General features: G+C 42.2%; 1 protein-coding gene across 4 annotated transcripts in view; it reads right to left on the bottom strand.

The window, feature by feature from the left end:
• Positions 1-7,317: 7,317 nt before the first annotated feature.
• The window catches only part of Fam49a (family with sequence similarity 49 member A), a 110,401-nt gene continuing 98,320 nt past the window's right edge, over positions 7,318-19,398 (bottom strand). For 3 of the 4 annotated variants that reach the window (XM_008839769.1, XM_008839770.1, XM_029566813.1), the window contains 7 exons: positions 19,234-19,370; positions 18,665-18,742; positions 18,386-18,502; positions 18,214-18,293; positions 16,103-16,229; positions 10,024-10,094; positions 7,318-7,685 (listed from right to left, as the gene is read on the bottom strand). In XM_008839769.1, the coding sequence (XP_008837991.1) occupies positions 7,622-7,685; positions 10,024-10,094; positions 16,103-16,229; positions 18,214-18,293; positions 18,386-18,502; positions 18,665-18,742; positions 19,234-19,370 (674 nt within the window). In that variant the 3' untranslated portion in view covers positions 7,318-7,621. The remainder of the gene's footprint in view (positions 7,686-10,023; positions 10,095-16,102; positions 16,230-18,213; positions 18,294-18,385; positions 18,503-18,664; positions 18,743-19,233; positions 19,371-19,398) is intronic. The other variant, XM_029566814.1, reaches the window with a different exon arrangement.

Here is a 19,398-nt window from a genome sequence, read left to right as displayed (position 1 = left end):
GAACAGGACTCAGCATGTATGGCAGAGTGCATAGGGTTTGGTGGGGGGATAAAGGGAGGCATGGATGGTGGAAGGGATCTGGATGTGGGTGGGAAAAATATTTTTTAAAAAGAGCTATGGAGTTTAAGGATGCCAACTTGTGGTGCATGGTATTCATTTACACTGAAGGACATTTGGGTACAAACACCTGAATGAACAGGACTCAGCATGTATGGCAGAGTGCATAGGGTTTGGTGGGGGGATAAAGGGAGGCATGGATGGTGGAAGGGATCTGGATGTGAGTGGGAAAAATATTTTTTTAAAAGAGCTATGGAGTTTAAGGATGCCAACTTGTGGTGCATGGTCGGATGAATGCATCTCTCAACTCTTACCAGAGAAGTTTCCTGAAAACCAGGATCTGAAAGTGTTAACAAAAAGGTTATTTTCTAAAATCTGAGAGAGAGAGAGAGAGAGAGAGAGAGAGAGAGAGAGAGAGAAAGAGAGAGGAACTGAGGGAACAAGGGAAGGAATGCAATCAGAAAGGAAGGAAGGAATGAAAAGAAATATGAGTTTGCCTTGAATCCAAACACCATAAATACAAAAATCCAACATAACAGTTACTGGGCATTTCCTAAACTACTTTTTGTCCTGTTTATATGATATTCAGAAATCATAGGAAAAAGAGAAATATCTTTTCAGCTATACAATGGGTTTATTTTTGGAAGCTACATATCTTTAAAGTCAGTATCCCAGAGACAAAGTTGAAACAGCTTATAAGACTTGTGTATTTCATGCATTGGACAGGTGCCTAATCTGCTATCCAAGGTGCTGAACTGATTTCAGTAGTTAAGGCGTGTCCTAGTTTCAATTCTGCTATTGTGATAAAATACCTTGACAAAAAAAAACAACTTAAGGGAGAAAGGGTCAATTTTAGCTCACAAATCCAGGTTAAAGCCCACTGTTGTGGGGAAGTTAAGGCAGCAGGTACTTGAAGCAGCTGGTCACAACACAGCCACAGTCAAGGGAAGAGGGAAATGAATGCGTGCATGCTTACTTGTTTGTATTCAGCTCGATATCTCCACTCTCATTCCTGACTAGGAAATGGTTCAATCTGCAGTGGGTTGGATCATTCTACACATCAATTAACTTAAGATAATCTCCCACAGGCATTCCTCAGTTGTGTCAAGCTGATTACTAAAGCTACATTGCACTGAGCCATTGTTTCTGTTGTCCTTTGGTGTCTGGGCTCTGTCAAACTCAGCACTCTCACTAAAGAGCAGCCTTGTCCAAGACCTTGCAAAACTCCATCTGCTTAGTACACTGGCTGCCTGCCCTGCCAGGTCTAGCTGACTCTGACTTTTGACCAAGAGCAGCCTGATTCCTCATTTGAATTTTGGCAGTGGCAGATCAGGCACAATGTGCAAATTTTCTATGTCCATAGAGGCTAAAATATCCTGATAGGCAAGTAAATATTTCTTCCAGAAATAAAATTGACTATCCAAGGAAACAGGTAATTTGTGACTATGAATGACTACTGAACTGGAGAAATTAATTCTCAGAGATTCATTTCAGCAAACCTGGGTTTTAGGATCCTGGAGTTTCATCTTGGCAGGAAATTTTTATTGGCCAATGACCTATATTGAACTCAGCTGTCTGACAGTCCCAGTTTCTGCCCCCAGGAACTCAAAACATACTGAATAAAGAAAAATACATATTTCCAAGTACTATGTGGTGGCCTGTGTCTATTAGAAAATAAATTAAATGCAGCAGGGACTCAGAAGAGAGTTTTTAGCATGGGCTAGGGGTGGGAGTGGCAGTCAGGGAAAACTTCACGGATAAAATGGGTGAGTCACCTTGGCCTTGATGATGAGGAAGACTTCAGATACAAAGAAAAGAAGATAATGGTGTGCCTGAGATGAACATCATGGGAGTGAAGTCCCTGGCCTTTCTGTGCTTGGTCCATTTCATCTTCCACACCAGCCTTGTAACTTTTCCCCACAGTGGTTTGAGCTCTTTTCTCAAACAAAAAGAAGGCATATCTTTTTCAGCTATGTTGTTTGGAAAATAATACTTTGTTAGCCTCCCCAAGAACTTTGAACATTTTCTAGAGAAAAATTCTTCAAGGTCTAAGGAAGCAATTAAGACTTCTAAACCTCAAATCATAACATGGACATCTTTAGCTTTTCAGCAGCCAAAGCATGGTTAATAAGTACAGTCCCATCTTGGAGCAAGGCCTGCCATAGGGTAAACACTGTGTTCTAGTTAGCTTTCTATTTGGTGGTACATGCCTGTGGTCCCAGCACTTGGGAGGCAGAGGCAGGCGGATCTCTGTGAGTTCAAGGCCAGCCTGGTCTACATAGTGAGCTTCAGGCCAGCTGGGGCTACAGGGAGACCCTGTTTCAAAAAAAGACCACCCCTCCCAAAAGCATTGAACAAAACCAACTTGGGGGGAGGTTTATTTGGCTTACAGCACAGTTAATCATCAAGGGAAGCCAAGTCAAGAAATCAGGGCAAGAACCTGGAGCACAGACCATGGAGGGACGCTGCTTACTGACTTGCTCCTCTGGCCCATGCTCATCCTGCTTTCTATACAGGAACACCTGCCAAGGGGTGGCACCACCTACACTGGGCTGGGCCCTCCCACATCACTCAACAATAAAAATTGCTCCACCAGACATGGGCACAGGCCAATCCGATGGAGAAAATTCCTCAATTGAGGTTCCCTCCACCCAGGTGTGTCAAGAACAAAAGAAGTTCTCCAGCATACAAGAATTGAAAAATGAACAGGAAAGTCAGGTAGAGATGAAACATCCAGAAGCAAGAGGTTTGATGAGGGGAAACTGGAAGGTTTCACTAAGAAAATACTTAAAGGAGTTCCTGAGAAGTATATAAGAAACCTGCTTAAACCCAAATTCGAGATTCATCTAGTATCCTATTAGCACAATTTCAAAGGGCAATCTGTGGAGACATTTTCTGGAACACATTTCAGAACATTTATTTCCAAAAATGAGTGAATTTCCAGATTTTTGTGTGAGAGAAGCAGACAAGGAAAGGGCTCCCACAGGAGAAATGCAGTCTTGCTAGACTTGACATGACCAGGGAAGAGTAAGTCTCTTCCCCGGTATTCAGCTTAGGAGCTGGGGCAGAAGGAGTGACCAAGACCTCTATCCGCTCTGTACAAGTTACCACATGGGTCAGATCACTAAGGCTGTTTACTAGTTTCAACTTGAACTTGGGTTTCAGATCTGTGATCTTAGTGAATTCAGTTTAAATAAGCTTATCAACAATATATACCTGCGTTGATCTTAATAAATATACATACTTACTTTTTCCTATTTCTTGGCTCTCAGCATTCTCAGGATTCTCTCTCTCTCTCTCTCTCTCTCTCTCTCTCTTCTCTCTCTCTCTCTCTCTCCTCTCTCTCACCAAAACTCCTTTCCTTTTTACTTTTCTAGCTTTTTTTCATTTACAACTTAACCATTCATCAATTTACAGACAATTCCCCCTCCTCCTCCTTTACTTTCATGTCCCAAATCATTCTTAGTGTCCTGCCTTTGACTTTGCATCAGCTGTCATAGAAAGTCCCTCTTGGAGACTCCGACCTCATTGAACATAATACAACTAGGCCTCTGGCTTCATAAGTACAAAGAACAAAAATGGTACTCTGAGAAAGTGTCAATGTTGAAGAGTTAAAAGAACTATTTGACTGCTTCTTTAGCCTGAGAAAAATGAACTTAGGTGGATTAAAATTTTCACCAACTGCCAAATTCAAGAAATGGTACTGCATTCAAAAGAAAAAAATGAACAAGCATTTATAGGGGTTTCTTAGCATCCCTGGACAAGTAGCTGTCCTACATCTCTAGATATTATTCATGTTTTTGTTTCTTTTACATCTTATTTATTATGTTTATTTTATGTATATGAGTGTATTGCCTGCAAGTATTTAAGTGCACCTGTGTCATGCAGTGCCTGCAGAGGTCAGAAGAGAAGGTTGGATCCCCTGGAACTGGAGTTATTGATGATTGATAGTCATGTGGGTACTGGTCCTCTGTAAGAGCAGCCAGTATTCTTAGGCACTGAGCCATCTCTCCAGGCCCTCCTTTCTATCTTTTTATAATGAAGGGTTCTTGTTGAAATGAATAGAGACAGATGATTTCAAAAGCAGGACCTAGGGAGAGGTGCATGCTGTGTTTGAAGAAACTGAGATATGGAGAGATGAAGAACAGTTGGTGTGATATCCTCAGAGTAGGCTGAGCAGAAATCTATTCATGCAACACCCACTTCACCCTGCACATCATATAAAATAAAAGCATGGTTTTAAATATATGTATATACCAAACTTTAATTTTCATTTCACATTCAAAACTTCTGTACAAAAAGAGGCAATGCAGGCAAAAAAAATTACAATGACTTCTTCAGCAAACTATGTATGACTTCAAAACTTTCTCTAGTATGTAACCATCTTTACAGTTGGACTGAAACAATTGGGTTCTGAAGTTTGGGGCTGGTGAGGATAAAATTCCAATGTTAGTTTATTAATACTTAGAAAACATGGGAGCTGTCTAGGATGTGAGATTGGACACAACTCCACAACGGGACCCCAAGAATGAACAGGCTTCCCTTGCCTTTGAGTAAGCATGAAATTATTTTCACTTTAATGTGATGTCTTAAAAACTTAGGTTTACCATTAATGCTTGCCACAATGGCAATACTAAGTATATCAATGAAGCATGACATTAAGTATTAAAATACATTCAAAGCCTTCTTCCTCATTGCTAACTTATTCTCTAGCTATATTACATCACCACAATTCAAGGCATCCATTCACACCTATTTTTTTGCTCATAATTCCTAGGTGCAATGAAAGATCTCTGAGAGGAGTTGTGATGTTAATGTAGCAATGTGTCTGGGAAACATAATTTTTACTGTCTTCCTTACCCCTAAAGCCATGGAAAACACTTTATTTAAAAACTGTGAGACATCAATTATGAAATATAGTTTACAGTGACATTGTCAGTCGTATTTACCCCTAAACCACCCATGAGTGATGGATACATATGCATGCAGCAAAAGAAAAACCCAAACCTGATTATTCAAGGATTCCTGATGCCTACTGGACAGTCTGTTAAGAAAATGTCTCCCACAAAAACTCAGCAGTGGACCCCAGGCCCACTTTCTGTCAGTGATCACAGACACTCAGCCTGTCCTGATGAACAGAGGAAACTATTTAGACCGTGGGAATCTCAGAATCCATGTCCTATTGAGTCTCAGGAGACAGGTAGACTGGCTAGATGGAAGAAGAGTGATAGCCCCCCATACACGCTTGGTCCCATGTAATAGAAAGTCTCACTAAAAATTATAAATGTGCTTAACTATATATATATATACATATATATGTATAATTTGACAGATAACCCCTACTGTTTTATGTAGCCAGCTCAGAGGCAGCTGTGGTGTAAATACGTGGCTTGGGCTCGAGTCCTGGGTCTGTGCCTCCAGAGCACAGTAGGGACAGGACAGTTCTTTCTTCTCCTGAAACCATCTCCTCAGCTGAGGAAGAAGTAAATGGACTCATGATGGCTAGTACTGTGCATCTTCTAACTTGTAGGTTCGACAGTTCCCAAGTAATACCTATGGTTGCTGAACAGGCTGAATGCTGGAGAACTGTTCACCCCACAGTACCACATTTTCTGGCTTCCTTTGGGTTTTGGAGTTCCTAGGTTTTGAAAAGGTTGTGGAGGCTATCTAGCAGGATTCTGTTCTGGTGAGAAAAATCACATCATTCAAATAGTTGTACCTATTCTACTGGTAAGGCTCTAAGAGAAAAGGCCTTTCCCCTTTCTGTTGACTGAAATACAGAGCAGGAAACCATTCCTGCTGTTTGACTACATTTATTTGTTGAAACAAAAGAAAATGAGTACTTATCCTCTTTCTTGGAGGACTCAAGAGAATGTTGGCTGGTCACACATCCTAGTCTGGAATCATTGGTATTTCACAGTTCAGTCCTTGGAATGTTGCAAATGATGCCATACATGATCTTCCCAAATCTGTCCTCCAGTATTATCATTCATGCTGTCTGGGAAACTCTCTTCTTCTAGCAGAGATACATAAGCAATGACACAGGCTAGACTCACAGGCCACATGGTGAAGAGGGAAGAGTATAGTCAGGTGAGTAGCATCCAGGGCTCTAGACCTACCCGGGAGCCATCCTGTGTGCCCACATGCTCTGGGTCTCATTTTTTTCTAGTTCATGGTGAAGAGGGAAGAGTATAGTCAGGTGAGTAGCATCCAGGGCTCTAGTCCTACCCGGGAGCCATCCTGTGTGCCCACATGTTCTGGGTCTCATTTTTTTCTAGTGGAGGTCAGAATAGGCTTCCAAGATTCCATCCTAACTCAGCTCTGACATACAGGCAGAATGATTGCAGACCATGTGTCACTGATAACCATTAAGACAAATGGGGTGATGTTCACGAAATATATGCATGAAGTGTGTTTGGTGGAGTTAGCCACTGAATTGGCTTCTACTAGCCTTCAGGACTCTTAGAGACTGTCTATTTTAATTGTTCATTTCACAGATAAGGAAGGTAAGACTAAGAGCCAAGTAAGTTTACCAAAATACTCAGACCAGACCTTTCACACCAAAACAAGTTAGCAGCAGGAGCAAGGAATAACTGCCTTTTAAATACCAGGTAACCAGAAAATGTGGACTTCCTCTTTCTAGTCTAGCCCAGTTTACTGGAAATTGAGCAGTGACCTAGTTCTCAGTTCTGACATGCATAGTCCATATAGATAGAGAAGGAAGGGGGCTCTGCTCTCAAGAGTGGAGTACCCAGCACTCTGCAAACACCTGGAAGGCGAGCGACCTTGCCCACGATCCCTGTCAGAGTTCCATTTCCCTTTCCCTAGCCCTATAGACAGAGGATTGACACAGAAATGAGTATCCTGAGGCCGTTCTCTCGAATAGTCTCTCAAGACCCTCCTTCCCCAGTCCAGCTGTATGAACCCCTGTACCTGTCCCATTGCTTCCTCATTAGCTAATTAAAATACAGGCAATTCTCCTCTTTAAAAAACTAAAAGGGAACATCAAAGGGCTACAAATCCAGACAGGAAGGGAAAATGTGCATCGTTAAAACACACGCACACAGAAAAGCTGCACGTGCGGTTCGCAGGCGGAGGAACGGGGACGTGCTGTGTTCAGAACATTTGGGCTCCATTCTTCACATGCAGTTTTCTTTTCTCTTTTCTTTGTTTCTTCTCTCTCTGTCAAGATAACATCTGTGTTTCTATAAACTATACTCCCCAGAGAGATTACACATCTAGAATTAAAACACTACCACAAACTATTGGGAGTTTCTGATTGTTACAGGTTGTCATTACAGGACTCCAGTAGCCAAGACCGAAGCTCCAAATTTGGCCTTTGGAGAAGGGAGTTTCATTTCAGACATCAAAGGTAAGGCTCTCAAGTCAATTTATGCTCTGCTGGGTTCAGTCAGTCAGGATACAAATTAAAGTCCATATATTTCAGTGACAAGGAGGAAGTGGTTATGTAAATACACAAGTATTAACATCAATCTGTATTAAATTATGTAAACATATACATCTTCTGAGGTCAGCACATAGATCCTCTTCTCTGAGCAGGCCTCTACTGAAGCATCGCTCGAATCTGTTTGGAAGTCGATTCATCATTCAAGTGCTTTGTAGTGAACCTGAATGGAGAGAGAGAGAGGAGTGGGAGGTCATTGTGGGGGGTGGATGGCACTCCACAAAGGCCCCTATGGACTCACCATCCATTTTTACCTCAGAAAACACAATTAAAATTTGTAAACCAAAAACATGGGTTCATTTATTTAGATAAGAATCATACTTCAGTGTTCATTCACTGTATTCACAGACTTTTTCTTTCCTTTTCTTTACCTTCCTCCTTCCTTCCTTTCCTTCCTTCCTTCCTTCTTTCCTCCCTCTCTCCTTTCTTCCCTCCCTCCTTCCTTCCCTTCCTCCCTCCCTCCCTCCCTCCCTCCTTCCTTCTTTTCTTTTTGAGACAGGGTTCCTATGTATTCCAGGTAGACCTTGACCTCACTCTCTAGTCTAGGCTGGCCTCAAACTCATGGAGTGCCTCCTGCCTTCCTAATGCTGGGATTGTAGGTCTACATTACCAGGCCAGGCCTCGCAGACAGATTTAATATTTGATTTTTCTTTCTGGAAGAATTTTATGAGATAATCATTAAACTAAGTGGGGCTTTTGTTTTACCTAATCAAACAATTATGCAGAGACATAATTAGTCTCCTTTTCCATGGAGATAAAGCTCACAGCACTCAGGGCAGAATCTTATCCATTATCCACAGAGGCTAACCCTGCGGTCTACAGAACTCAAAGCATAGAATCCTAAAGTAAAGTAATTCGGAACCTCTACTCTGTGGCTGCACTCCTCCTCACCACCACCAGGAGGGGTCACAAATGTAGGTAAACAAACAACAAAGGTGCCATCTGCAGCATCTCATGACTTTGATGTAAAAATCCTGTGTGCAAAGGAATGTAAAAATTGACCTGTAACAAAACCTTAACCATATGTTATGCACTCTATGGATGATTCCATTTCAGTCACAATAACTTTTCAAGTAAGGTAAGTGCCTTGATTTTCCAGGTGAGAAAGCTAGGGGTCAAGGAAGTTCAGCAACTCTGGACCACACAGCAGATGTTTTTTATTTGTGAAGAATCTTGTGACTTTTGATTTGAGCCTATTTGTGGCTGTTTCAAAAGCATATACTCTTTTGACTTGATTTTGTGTCTCCGAGAGACACAAATTCCCACATGGGGATGTGTCTCATGGCGTGGCATGGTGCCCTAATCTCCAGAATATTTTTCCAGATTGAATGAAACTGAAAAGTTCAAGTCTTCTTACTGACTATGGAAAGCTAGCCTATCATGATTGCAGTCACCCCAGGCGAATCCTTGGATGCCTCACAGGATTGGGAAGACTCTTATGGTAATACTACATATATTCCGAAAGATGAGATGTCAACTCAGAAAAACACCCTCAACTTCAGTGTCTTGAGACTGGTGGTTTCATGTGTGTCTCAGTTCATTAATTTATTAATTAGGAATAATGGCTCAGTCTTAGGTCTATGAGTTGTAATGATTAAATGAGGTAAAAGGATTAGAGGGAGAGTATAAAACAGGAGTGTCACATAGAGAGAAGAGCCCTGGCTCATCCCTTTTAGACTTACTGAATAACTGAATACTTGTTGCATGTACAACATCACATGAAACTGAGGGGAAAGAAAGGCTAAGACAGTAGGAACCAAAACTCTTCCAGACTGAAATCCTGTATTGGGATGGTTTTTACAATTCAACAAATTCCTTTGGATGTGTCACAGCTGAAAGTAAGAATACCCTCCCTGAAATGGAACCTTGGGAAAAGAGGAGATGCCTAGGCAGTGGGAATAAGCCACAGCTGGCTAAATATTCAGGCATCCAGCAGCGAACAGCCGCTTCTCAATTCTGGCAGCTGCATGTGTGAGCCACTTGGGGAGCTTATACCAAGCAAACAAAAACAAACAAACTAATGAACACAAGATGGATGCCTACACCTCCAGGCCAGATATTTAATTCACTTGGCCTGTATCTTCAGTCCTTGGAAACTTCCCCCATCATCCTCTCATGTGGCCAGGGTTGAGAAATATTGGTGAAGGGAGAAATGAGAACTAGAAGTTTCTCCTGCAGAGGCTCAAGAACCATACAGCAGCATGACCAAGAATTCAAGCCTGTGGGGTCACTCAGACACAAGTATAGGTCCTAACACGGCCCTTTACTATGTGATATTGAACAAGTTATTTGACCTCTCTAAATCTTGATTTCTCTAATCTGTAAAGGGGAATGATAAAAATAGTGCTAACCTCCAGAGGATGCTGGGAAGATGAACTGTGTTAGAACAAGCAAAGGGCTAAGCCTGGTGCTCTGGCCCATGGTCCCCAACAGTATCCACATTTGCAAGGGATCTGAAGGGGCAGTTGATCTGTGTTAGTCTACTCCAGAGCTAGGCTCACCTGAGGGCATTCAGCAGCCCCTCCACACTGTCCGGGGCCTGTTCTTTCAACACCTTTATGCAGCCTTTCATCTAGGGAGAGAAAGGACAATGCTTTGTTAATAGGCAAGGAATTCTGTCCACAGTGGGGTCTGTCCATCTTAACACCTCTCTATAGGAGCAGCACATGGAAATCAAACATTTAAGTCATGAACAAGCTTCCCTCCCTTCCCAGACTGGTGTGCTGTTCCTCTGGGCTTTTTAAGAGTTCTGTGTGATTGCAATATATATTGATTTTCATCCTATACTGCAAGTGTATACTTTACCTGCTTTGGGTTAAACATCTTGTCTTGTACTCTGGAACCAAGTGCAGGGATAAAAATCTTTCTCTTTGGTACTCAGTAGAGATTTGCTCAATATTTTACAAAGCCAGTTCTTTAATGTTCTTTCTGCTAAGAATGCTTTTCCTCCAAGCTGGTATACCTTTAATATATTTTTAGGTCTCATCTCAAGTTCACCATCCCCAGAGGGCCTCTCTGTGTATATGTGTGTGCTCTCATGTTAGTGCAAGTACAGCTCTACATGCAGGTACACGTATGTGTGCATGTGGAGGCCAGAGGACAAGCTCAGCTGCTGTACACCCAATTTTTGTGTCATGGTTGCTCATTGGCCTGGAGCTTGCCAAGTAGGTTAGGCTGGCTGCTCAGTGATCTGCCTGTCTTGACAACCTCGGGGTTGGGATTAGAAGCATACCACCACACATTCTGGGAACTGGAGAGATGGCTCAGTGGTTAAGAGTACTGGCTGCTCCTGCAGAGAACCCAGGTTAGGTTCCTACCACCTATATGGTGGCTAGCAACCATCTATAACCCCAATTCCAGGGGATCTTCTGCCTTCTTCTGGCCTTCATGGGCATTGCATGCATGAGTGCACTTAGATATATGCAGGAAGGACACTCATACACATAAAAATAAAAATAAATAAATTAATTAAGGAGAAAGCATGGGTTCTGGGTAATGAACTTTGTCTTCATGCTTGCAAGACAATCATTATGTAGAGTGAGTTATCAACACAGCCCCTAGGAAGCCTCTTTAGCTTCACTACCCTTACTAGGTATAAAGTAATCACCTATTTGTGTTCCCAACATGGCTCTGCATTTAGGAGAACTCTGGAGAAGTTAGCTCCCAAATCCATTTGTCTTTCTCACTGGACCAGGAACTTCTAGACGTGCAAATCTGTGTCTTCACTGTCTACGAGAAGACTGGTAAAGGGTAAATGTAAAGAATGTGAACCTTATAGAGGTCAAATGCTTGGATTTTATCCATGCTTGTTTAGTATTTTCATGAATTTAGGCAACTTTCAAAGTTTTTTTGTGGCCTTGGGATTAAAGTTATCTAATTCTGTCACTGCATGAGAATTTTAGATATATCACATTATTTTATGTATACTATGCAATGTTTTCTTCTGTCTTTGGAAAAGTAAAGATATTTATGCAAAGAAAATGATCACTTATTTTAATCTTAGACATTCATGCAGTGTATGTGCAGCTAATGAATGTGGTTATACTAACAGCCTATTACATAGTGATAACTTCCATTTTCTGTGGGCATACTTCTAATATGTAAGTTTTACCATAAAGGCATGATAGACCCTAGAAACTGCTGGAAGCAGCCAAGACACAGAACTGAGAATCATTTTGAGGTCATCAATAATGAATGTCATGGTCAATTAGAGATTTCTGTCATAGATACTAGATTGGAGAGAGGCCACAAAGTATACCAGGTATACCATGCTCCAGGTTTGGGATGACATCTGGCCCAGAGATGCAGAGATTTCTGTTCCTGTTCTATTAGAGCTGGGGGTCTAGTGGGAGGTGAGAAACAGGTAGCTCATTATCACAGTGTGATAAGTATTCTTGTAAAAACATCCCAAGAGGCAATGAGAGTGTCGATGTAGAAAGGGGTGGGAGGACAGTGGGTACTCTTGAGGAATTTCTAGTTCTATTTCAGGATGATTAAAACCGTGGGCATGAATAACAAGATGCTGTCAGAAATGCCAGAACCAGTGTGGGTTTAACAGCACATTAGAAACTTGGAGGTTCTTGACTTGTAGAAAAATACCCTATCCTTGGCAGGTGTTAAACATTTTATAAATACAGTGAGTATGTTAAAGGAGCAGAAGGAGGCAGAGGTAGAATGAGGAGGACAGGTGTTGGGGGTAGCAGTAAGCTGGAGCATGGGGAGTAGGGAGGTGGTGGTGGTGATGCGGGGGTGGGGTTCAATCCTGGATACAACATAACAAGGGAGAAGGAAGCAGACAATTCCTAGGATCCAAGGGATGGTAGCTCTGGGTTGTCTGGCTTTGATACTGGATGAAGAATGGAGCAATAACTGAGACAGTGCTCATGGGGTAGGGAGAACTTCAGGTTTGGGAATAGCCATGTTCCAACTGTTCACAGGAAGTATGGTCTGGAATTATGTGTGAAGTCTGGGCTGGGGACAGGGGTTAAACTGTGATTCCTTATGTGGTCACTTCATGAGATTTTATGGAAATTATTTGAAAACATCACCTAATTCCCACCCATCTTTTCTAGCACCAAGATCAACACCTATTTTCTAAATGGATCATCTGCTCTGTATCTTGGGGATTTGCTTTGACTGTTCCCTAGTCTACCTGAGCAAATCTTTTAAGGACTGTCTCAAACATCACCCTATCTGCTGGATTTCTAGAGCTCTCAACATCTCAAACATCACCCAAACCTGGATTTCTAGAGCTCTCTGTACATCTATTCTGCAAACCAGGGCTCACCCTCTGTATGTGCACACACAGAACCTCTTCCAGGGTCTCACAAATAAACACTTATTCTTTCACAGTTGATGTTAATATCCTAAGGACTTATAAACCTAAAGTCTGCAAACTGCTGATTTAGAAGCAGACTGGCATCTGGGAGAAATCTCAGTCTCCATCAGTCTCAAATATGTCCTGTGTTTAGTAAATCCAAAGCCTTCTTAGAGCACAGGCAAAGCTGAACACCAACTTGCTGTTCTTAATCTGCATTAACAAGCACTTGAAGACTACTCACAAAGACTTATACTCTACTTTTGAACTCAACAGACTCAGTAAATGGTATATAAAGTCAAGCTTTTTAAAGGTGAGGGAAACAGGGGCTGGGGAGATGGCTCAGTGGATAAAAACATTTGCTGTGCAAGCATGAGGACCTGAGTTCAAAACCCCAGTAACCATATAAAGAAGGCACATGATGCATGTGCCTGTAACCTAAGCACTCTGGGGTGGAGACAGGTAGATCCTAGACCTCACTGGCTAGCCAGCCAAGGCTAAACAGAAAGCATCAGGTTTGAAGAGAGACCCTGTCTCAAAGGAATAATGTGGAGAGTGATAGAACAGAATACTCAACATGTGCCTCTGGCCTCTATGGGTACATGTATGGGCACACATATGTGCACATACACACATGGACAAAGTCACACACACAGAGTTAAGGGTACAAGGCATTGTCATGAACATAATTTTAATTGTTGACTCTGTGGCTAGTTAACAAACAGCTATGGTAAATCAAAACGCCTCAGAGTACCAGATAATAAACTCTGTTCATAGTCACATGGTATTTAGTTTCACAGTTTTTTATACTCAATCTATAGTGTGAAAATGTTAAAGTTCCCAAATGAATATGATCTACGTATTTACTGAAAATTCTCTATATTATTATACAAATGAAAAACACTTTAAAATAGCACACATAGCAAGGTCCTAATTTGCTAGGCACACACACATCCACATATAAAGAAAGAACACATGTATGCTGACATATTAATAGTGTTCATATGTTATGGTGAGGTTATTACAGATAATTGAATTTTTAGTCTTTTGATTTCCTACATTTTATTTTTTTATGTGAAAATATTTATTTTCTTGGCAAACAGATATAATTACAACAAAAATCTTGAAGATTTTATAAAGAACCATGCCCAGCTGTGCTGGGAATGCAGGACCTCACAATGAGAAATCCAAGCTACATTTTTCATTGATAAAATTCCTTTACTTTTCATGGCCCCTCTGGACATGCAGACTTTTGACCTACCAACTGGAATGCATGGATGAGTGAATACAGACTATGTCCACCAGACTAGCCATCCTAGAGTTATTTAGAACCCCAAGACCCTTCTCTGACCTTGAAAAGATTTACTTTAATGTAGAGGATATACTTTGGGGTTGGTGCTTGCAATGGTTTGTACTGAATGTCAACTTGACAGGACCTAGAATCACCTGGGAAAGACGCCTTTAGGCTGGTCTGTGAGGGAGTCTCTACATTAGTTTAGCCTTTGGGGAAACCTGTGAGGGATTTTCTTGATTAGGTTAATGGAGGTAGGAGGATTCACCCTAAATGTGGGTAGTACCTTTTTATGGGCTGGGCCCTGGACTGAATAAAATAGGTCATCTAATTAACTAGGAGCATTCATCTGTTTTCGCTTCCTGACTAAAGATGCAGTGTGACAGGCAGCCTCAAGCTCTTGCTGTCATGACTTCCCCACCCTGAGGACTGCATCCTGGAACTGTGAGTCAAAATACAGCAATAGGAAAACTAATTAGCACAGAGCTACAGGTAAATGCTGCCCTAAAAGCTGTGGTGTTTTATCTCACAATCAAAAAGAAAACAACTACACAGATCATGGGTTTTCCAATGCTCTCCACACATTCATTCACCCTTCCCTTCCTTCATTCACTCACACTCATTCTGTTTAGTAACATCTTTGTGGAGAATCTTTGAGTCCCACTCACAATATTCCAGGCTCCATGCTGGTGATATTAGTAATATTGATCATTGTCCCTGTTCTTATTAAAATGTTTGAAGCCTGTGGGAAGGTCAGAACATTCTAAGTGGGAATATTATGAGAACCAGGGGAGACAGAAGGCTCTATCTAGGCAGGGCACAGGAAATATTTTCCTGGGTGAGATGACAACCGAAGAGGGCCTGATAGAAATCCTCCACCAGAGAGGAGGAGGACCCTCACAGAAGTATAGAGGCTCATGCACACTGCAAGGACAACAAGCAGGAAATCTGGCAGGCAGCAGGTGAGGTATGAGAGGAGAGGAGGTTGGGAGGTCATTTGGCCTGTGACCATGGAGCCTTGTAACCCAGAATCCCCCAACTCTGTTTATATTACAACACATATAAAGAAGATGCACTGGCAGGGAACCTGGGATTACTGAAGGGAAGTTAGGGGCATCGGATGGATCATCTACTTAGCTCCACTTAGACCTAGGGGATCAGCAGCCCAGCATTCAGGCTCTGTGTGGGAGGCTGGATGTCTCCTCCTAACCACATGAGGAGTGGACTACTTGCTGTGAGGAAAGTACCCATGTATCTCCAAGATACAGATCTTGGAGAGGTCTTTCTCTACGAGGGTTAGAGGTCTGAGCAAGAGATACAGTGTCTGTCTGGTGGCATTCATGGGCTTTTATTTGTAAAGTATAGTGCATGGTGTGACCTAGAAGTTCCTCAGAAAAGCCATGGTCCCACTTCCTTCCCACACTCTGTGGAAGGAGTCAAGCCCATTAAGGGGATATGGAGATATAGGAAAACCACGAGGCTGCTCTCTCACCATTTTGGGTGGCTGTTGGGAAGCCACGGGACTTACGTTTGGGTGTGGACTTTCTAGCACAGCCATGAATGGGGTAGTCACCATTTTTGGAATAGAGTACTGTGAAAGGCAGGACAGGGCAGATACCCCACCTGTCTTGGGGGGCTCCTCTGCTGGGTGAGAGGAGCCATGCAGAACACACTGTGAAAAAGGGGTGGAGCCACCACCATATTGAGCATGGGGAGCACCAAGCAAGAGAAGACAGAGGCAGACGGTTGGGATGGTGCATGCATTTCAAATATGGAAAAGAAAAAGCCTAGAAGAATCAGTGTTTTTGTAAGTCACCCCCTCCCAAATGTCATATAAACTATGTAAAACCTAAATAGGCTGTCTTATGAAGGTCCATCAATCCATGTCAGGACCAGGAGATCCTTGAGGCCTCAGAGGGTCCCTCAGGGAGGGAAAAGGGAAAACTCTAGCGAAACACATGGATATTCTTACATCAATCTTAGATGTCTTGCAGAAAGCTCCCACAGGGTGCACGTGGTCATAGAGGATGATGACCCCTACCATCACCCTCATGCAGAACATCAGTGTCTCTTCACTCGTAAACCTGCTCCTGTACTCCCTGGAAGAGAAGACACAGCAGCGACATCACCTCCTTGTCAGAACATGTGCATTCTGGGATACACAACTGGCTACTCCTCTAACCCCCTCTGGAGAACTAATCCAGGTCCTGCAACAACCAGGTTAATATGCTCTTGAAGAGACCCATGATGATAATTTTCCTTGATCTATCCAACCGGCAATTCAGCACGAAAATACGGTAAATTAGAGGGCAGTAAATTCCCTTCTCTGCTTCTGTTCAGCGGCCAGCTCACCATGTACATCATGCCCCTGCCCATCAATCTTGAATATTTTATAGCTGGCCCCTCTGGCTGTCCAAGATTATAGAGAATAATGGCTTCATTACAGAGAAAAAGAATCAGGCTCATTTCTACGGAGCAGCTCTGCTGTCTCCTGGTGGAATCACTTCCTTTGTTAAGACACAAGCTGTGGATAGAACTGAATTGGCAGATATCTCAAAGAAATTATGTACCTGGAGTTATTTGCAAGGTTTGAATTTTGCTCACTTACCTTTATAGGGGCCCTGATGATTTGGATAATTCAGGCCAATGCTAGAGACCTTCTTAGCATCAATTTCATTATGAATTGGCCCCACAGTGAAGACAATTACTATTTCTGTCTTGAAATAGACCTTGACTTCGATATGAAGGAAACATTTCAAATTAATATCCTTTTATGGGACTGGGGAAATCGCTCAGTGGGTATAACATTTGCCACTCAAGTATGAGAACCACAGTTTGGATCCCTAGCATATACATACATATCTGTATATCTATATATAATATACATATATGTGTGTATATGTGTGCACATGTGTGTATATATGTAATCCCAGGGTTTAGGAAGCATATACAAGCCATCCTTAGAGCAAGCTGGCTAGCCAGCCTACTTGCATCAGTGAGCTCTGGTTCAAATGAAAGAGCCTGCCTTAATATATAAGGTAGAGAGCAATTGAGGAAGATACCTGATGTCAGCCTCTGGCCTCTACACACATACACCCACATACATGTGACCATGCATATACAGATGCACACCACACACATACATATGCAAAACTATAAAGAATAAAAATGTCTTTTTACATTTGAACAGAGTCAAACTTTATAAGGTACTTAAAAAGATTTATTTTTATTTTATGTGTAGGAATGTTTTCCTGCATGTATGTAATATGTACTATGTGGATGCCTGGTGGCCAAGGAGGCCAGAAGAGGGTACTGAATCCCATGTAACTGGAGTTATAGACAGTTGTGAGCTGCCATGTACATGCTGGGAACAGAACCCTGGTCCTCTGTAAGAGCAGAGGCAACTCTTAACCACTGAGCCATCGTAATGCTTCTATAATGCACTTTTAACACTTTGGGGCTTCCAAACAGTCTACAAAGCAGATGGTTTACTGGAGTCAGAATACAAGGAAGTTCCAGAGAGGCCAGGTGACTCATTCCCAGGCACAGTGAGGAGTACAGGCTAAGCACATCCCCAATCTTCCCAGTAACCATGCTGCTTCATTCCTAATGACCCCAGCCTCCTCTTAAACTTAGTATTTGGTAGCTACTTTAGGTATAAAGAAACAGAAGAGAGGGGAAAAGAGAAAGAAAGAGAGAGAGAGAACCTATTATCACTCTTGCAACAGTCTTATCAAAACTACTCTTGGTCTTAAATCTCCCAAATCTTCTCTACGATATATTTGTAATACCTGGTCATCTCACCCATCTCTCCATTTTGCTCTTGCATGTCTTTTATAGCATTGAACAAATTATGCAAACTTTGTGAAGTCGATCATCCAATCAGAGCCTCAGGTATCTCAGCTCTGAATTAGATATAATATTGATACAGACAACCCAGAGTTCTTTATGAAATTGAAAAAGATACTGTACTTGCAAACTTTAATATGCTGACTCAAACAGCATAGGCCACTATCATCACATCTTTAATAGGTCCCAGCCACATGAGCTTTTAGCCAATCCTACACCTCTGATTTCACTTACGGTGTCTCCAGCATGACTTTACAGACACTTGTCATCGTGCTGAGGCAGTCTGTGGTGTTCTCTATTGGCAGGGTTTTGTTCTGAATAGAGAAACACAAATGCGCATTAGACCTGCTAGCAGCATGGATGCACGAGTAAGAAAAGAAGCACCTTGCTCCTTGATCTCACTTACTTCGGAGACAAAGTGCATTGTGGCATTGCTAAGCGTTTTCAGCATTGGTGTGGCTTCTGCATAGAAGAGGGACATTCGATTGGCCATCTCGTTATTAACTTCATTCTCAATGTCTAGCTGATGAGAATAAGAAGAGAGGATGCGATTATAAAAGGAATGTCACAATGTCCAGAGACCAAGTTACAGAGGACTCCTTCTTCTCTCTGTGTCCTCCGGGTGCAGGAGTGAAGGCTGCCATGGAGAGAGGGCCGCCTCGGTCAGGGAGGCCCAGGGACTCACATGCATGTTGTTGATGCGGTTGCGGCTTATTGTTCTTCTGTAGTAGCTGAAGTCGTTCTGAATAGCCGGGTTCCTCATCTGAAATTCAGGAGAGAGGAAAGAAGTCACCTCCCAGCAACAGGTGGGGGCTAGCATTAGCAGCTCAGACATCGAATTTTGTAAACATGCCAGGACTTGTCTTTATCATCCAAGAGCACTGCAACTTCCAGTTAAAAACAGATCCCATAACTTCATTATTCTAAAATATGCCCTGATTTTTGTTTTGTTTTGTTTTTTTAATTGTGGGCTGTATTTGAAGGAATGTATTATTTGCTCAGCGAGGAAAAGACATTTGAAACGGTTTTCTCTTAATTCACATGGAAGATTTCTAATTTCCACATGTAAATCATCCTTTTAAATTACTGTTACCACATGGAATGCAAATACTCACTCTATATGTCTCTCCAGGGAAGGAGCTGTATCTTACTCTACCCACCCCCACCACCCCACAGCCCTAGCAGAAGAGCCATAAAGCAGTGGTACCCAGCACAACTCTGTGACAGACACTTTCAGAGCACTTGTGGCCTGACCTTCAGCTCATCGAATCGAAGGGTAAAATGTAATATTTCTGCAAACTCCTTGGCCAGGGCCTGCTCCCGTTCCAGATGCTGAGTTGGTGTGTAAGGTGGACAAGTCAGGGACTCCAATAAACTCTGAAGAGCTTTTTCTGAAAGTCAAAGGGATATGGATATATA

This window comes from Nannospalax galili, unplaced genomic scaffold (assembly GCF_000622305.1).
Source record: "Nannospalax galili isolate Female #2095 unplaced genomic scaffold, S.galili_v1.0 scaffold1379, whole genome shotgun sequence".
Taxonomy (NCBI): Eukaryota; Metazoa; Chordata; class Mammalia; order Rodentia; family Spalacidae; genus Nannospalax; species Nannospalax galili.
This window is presented reverse-complemented; position numbering and strand designations above follow the sequence as displayed.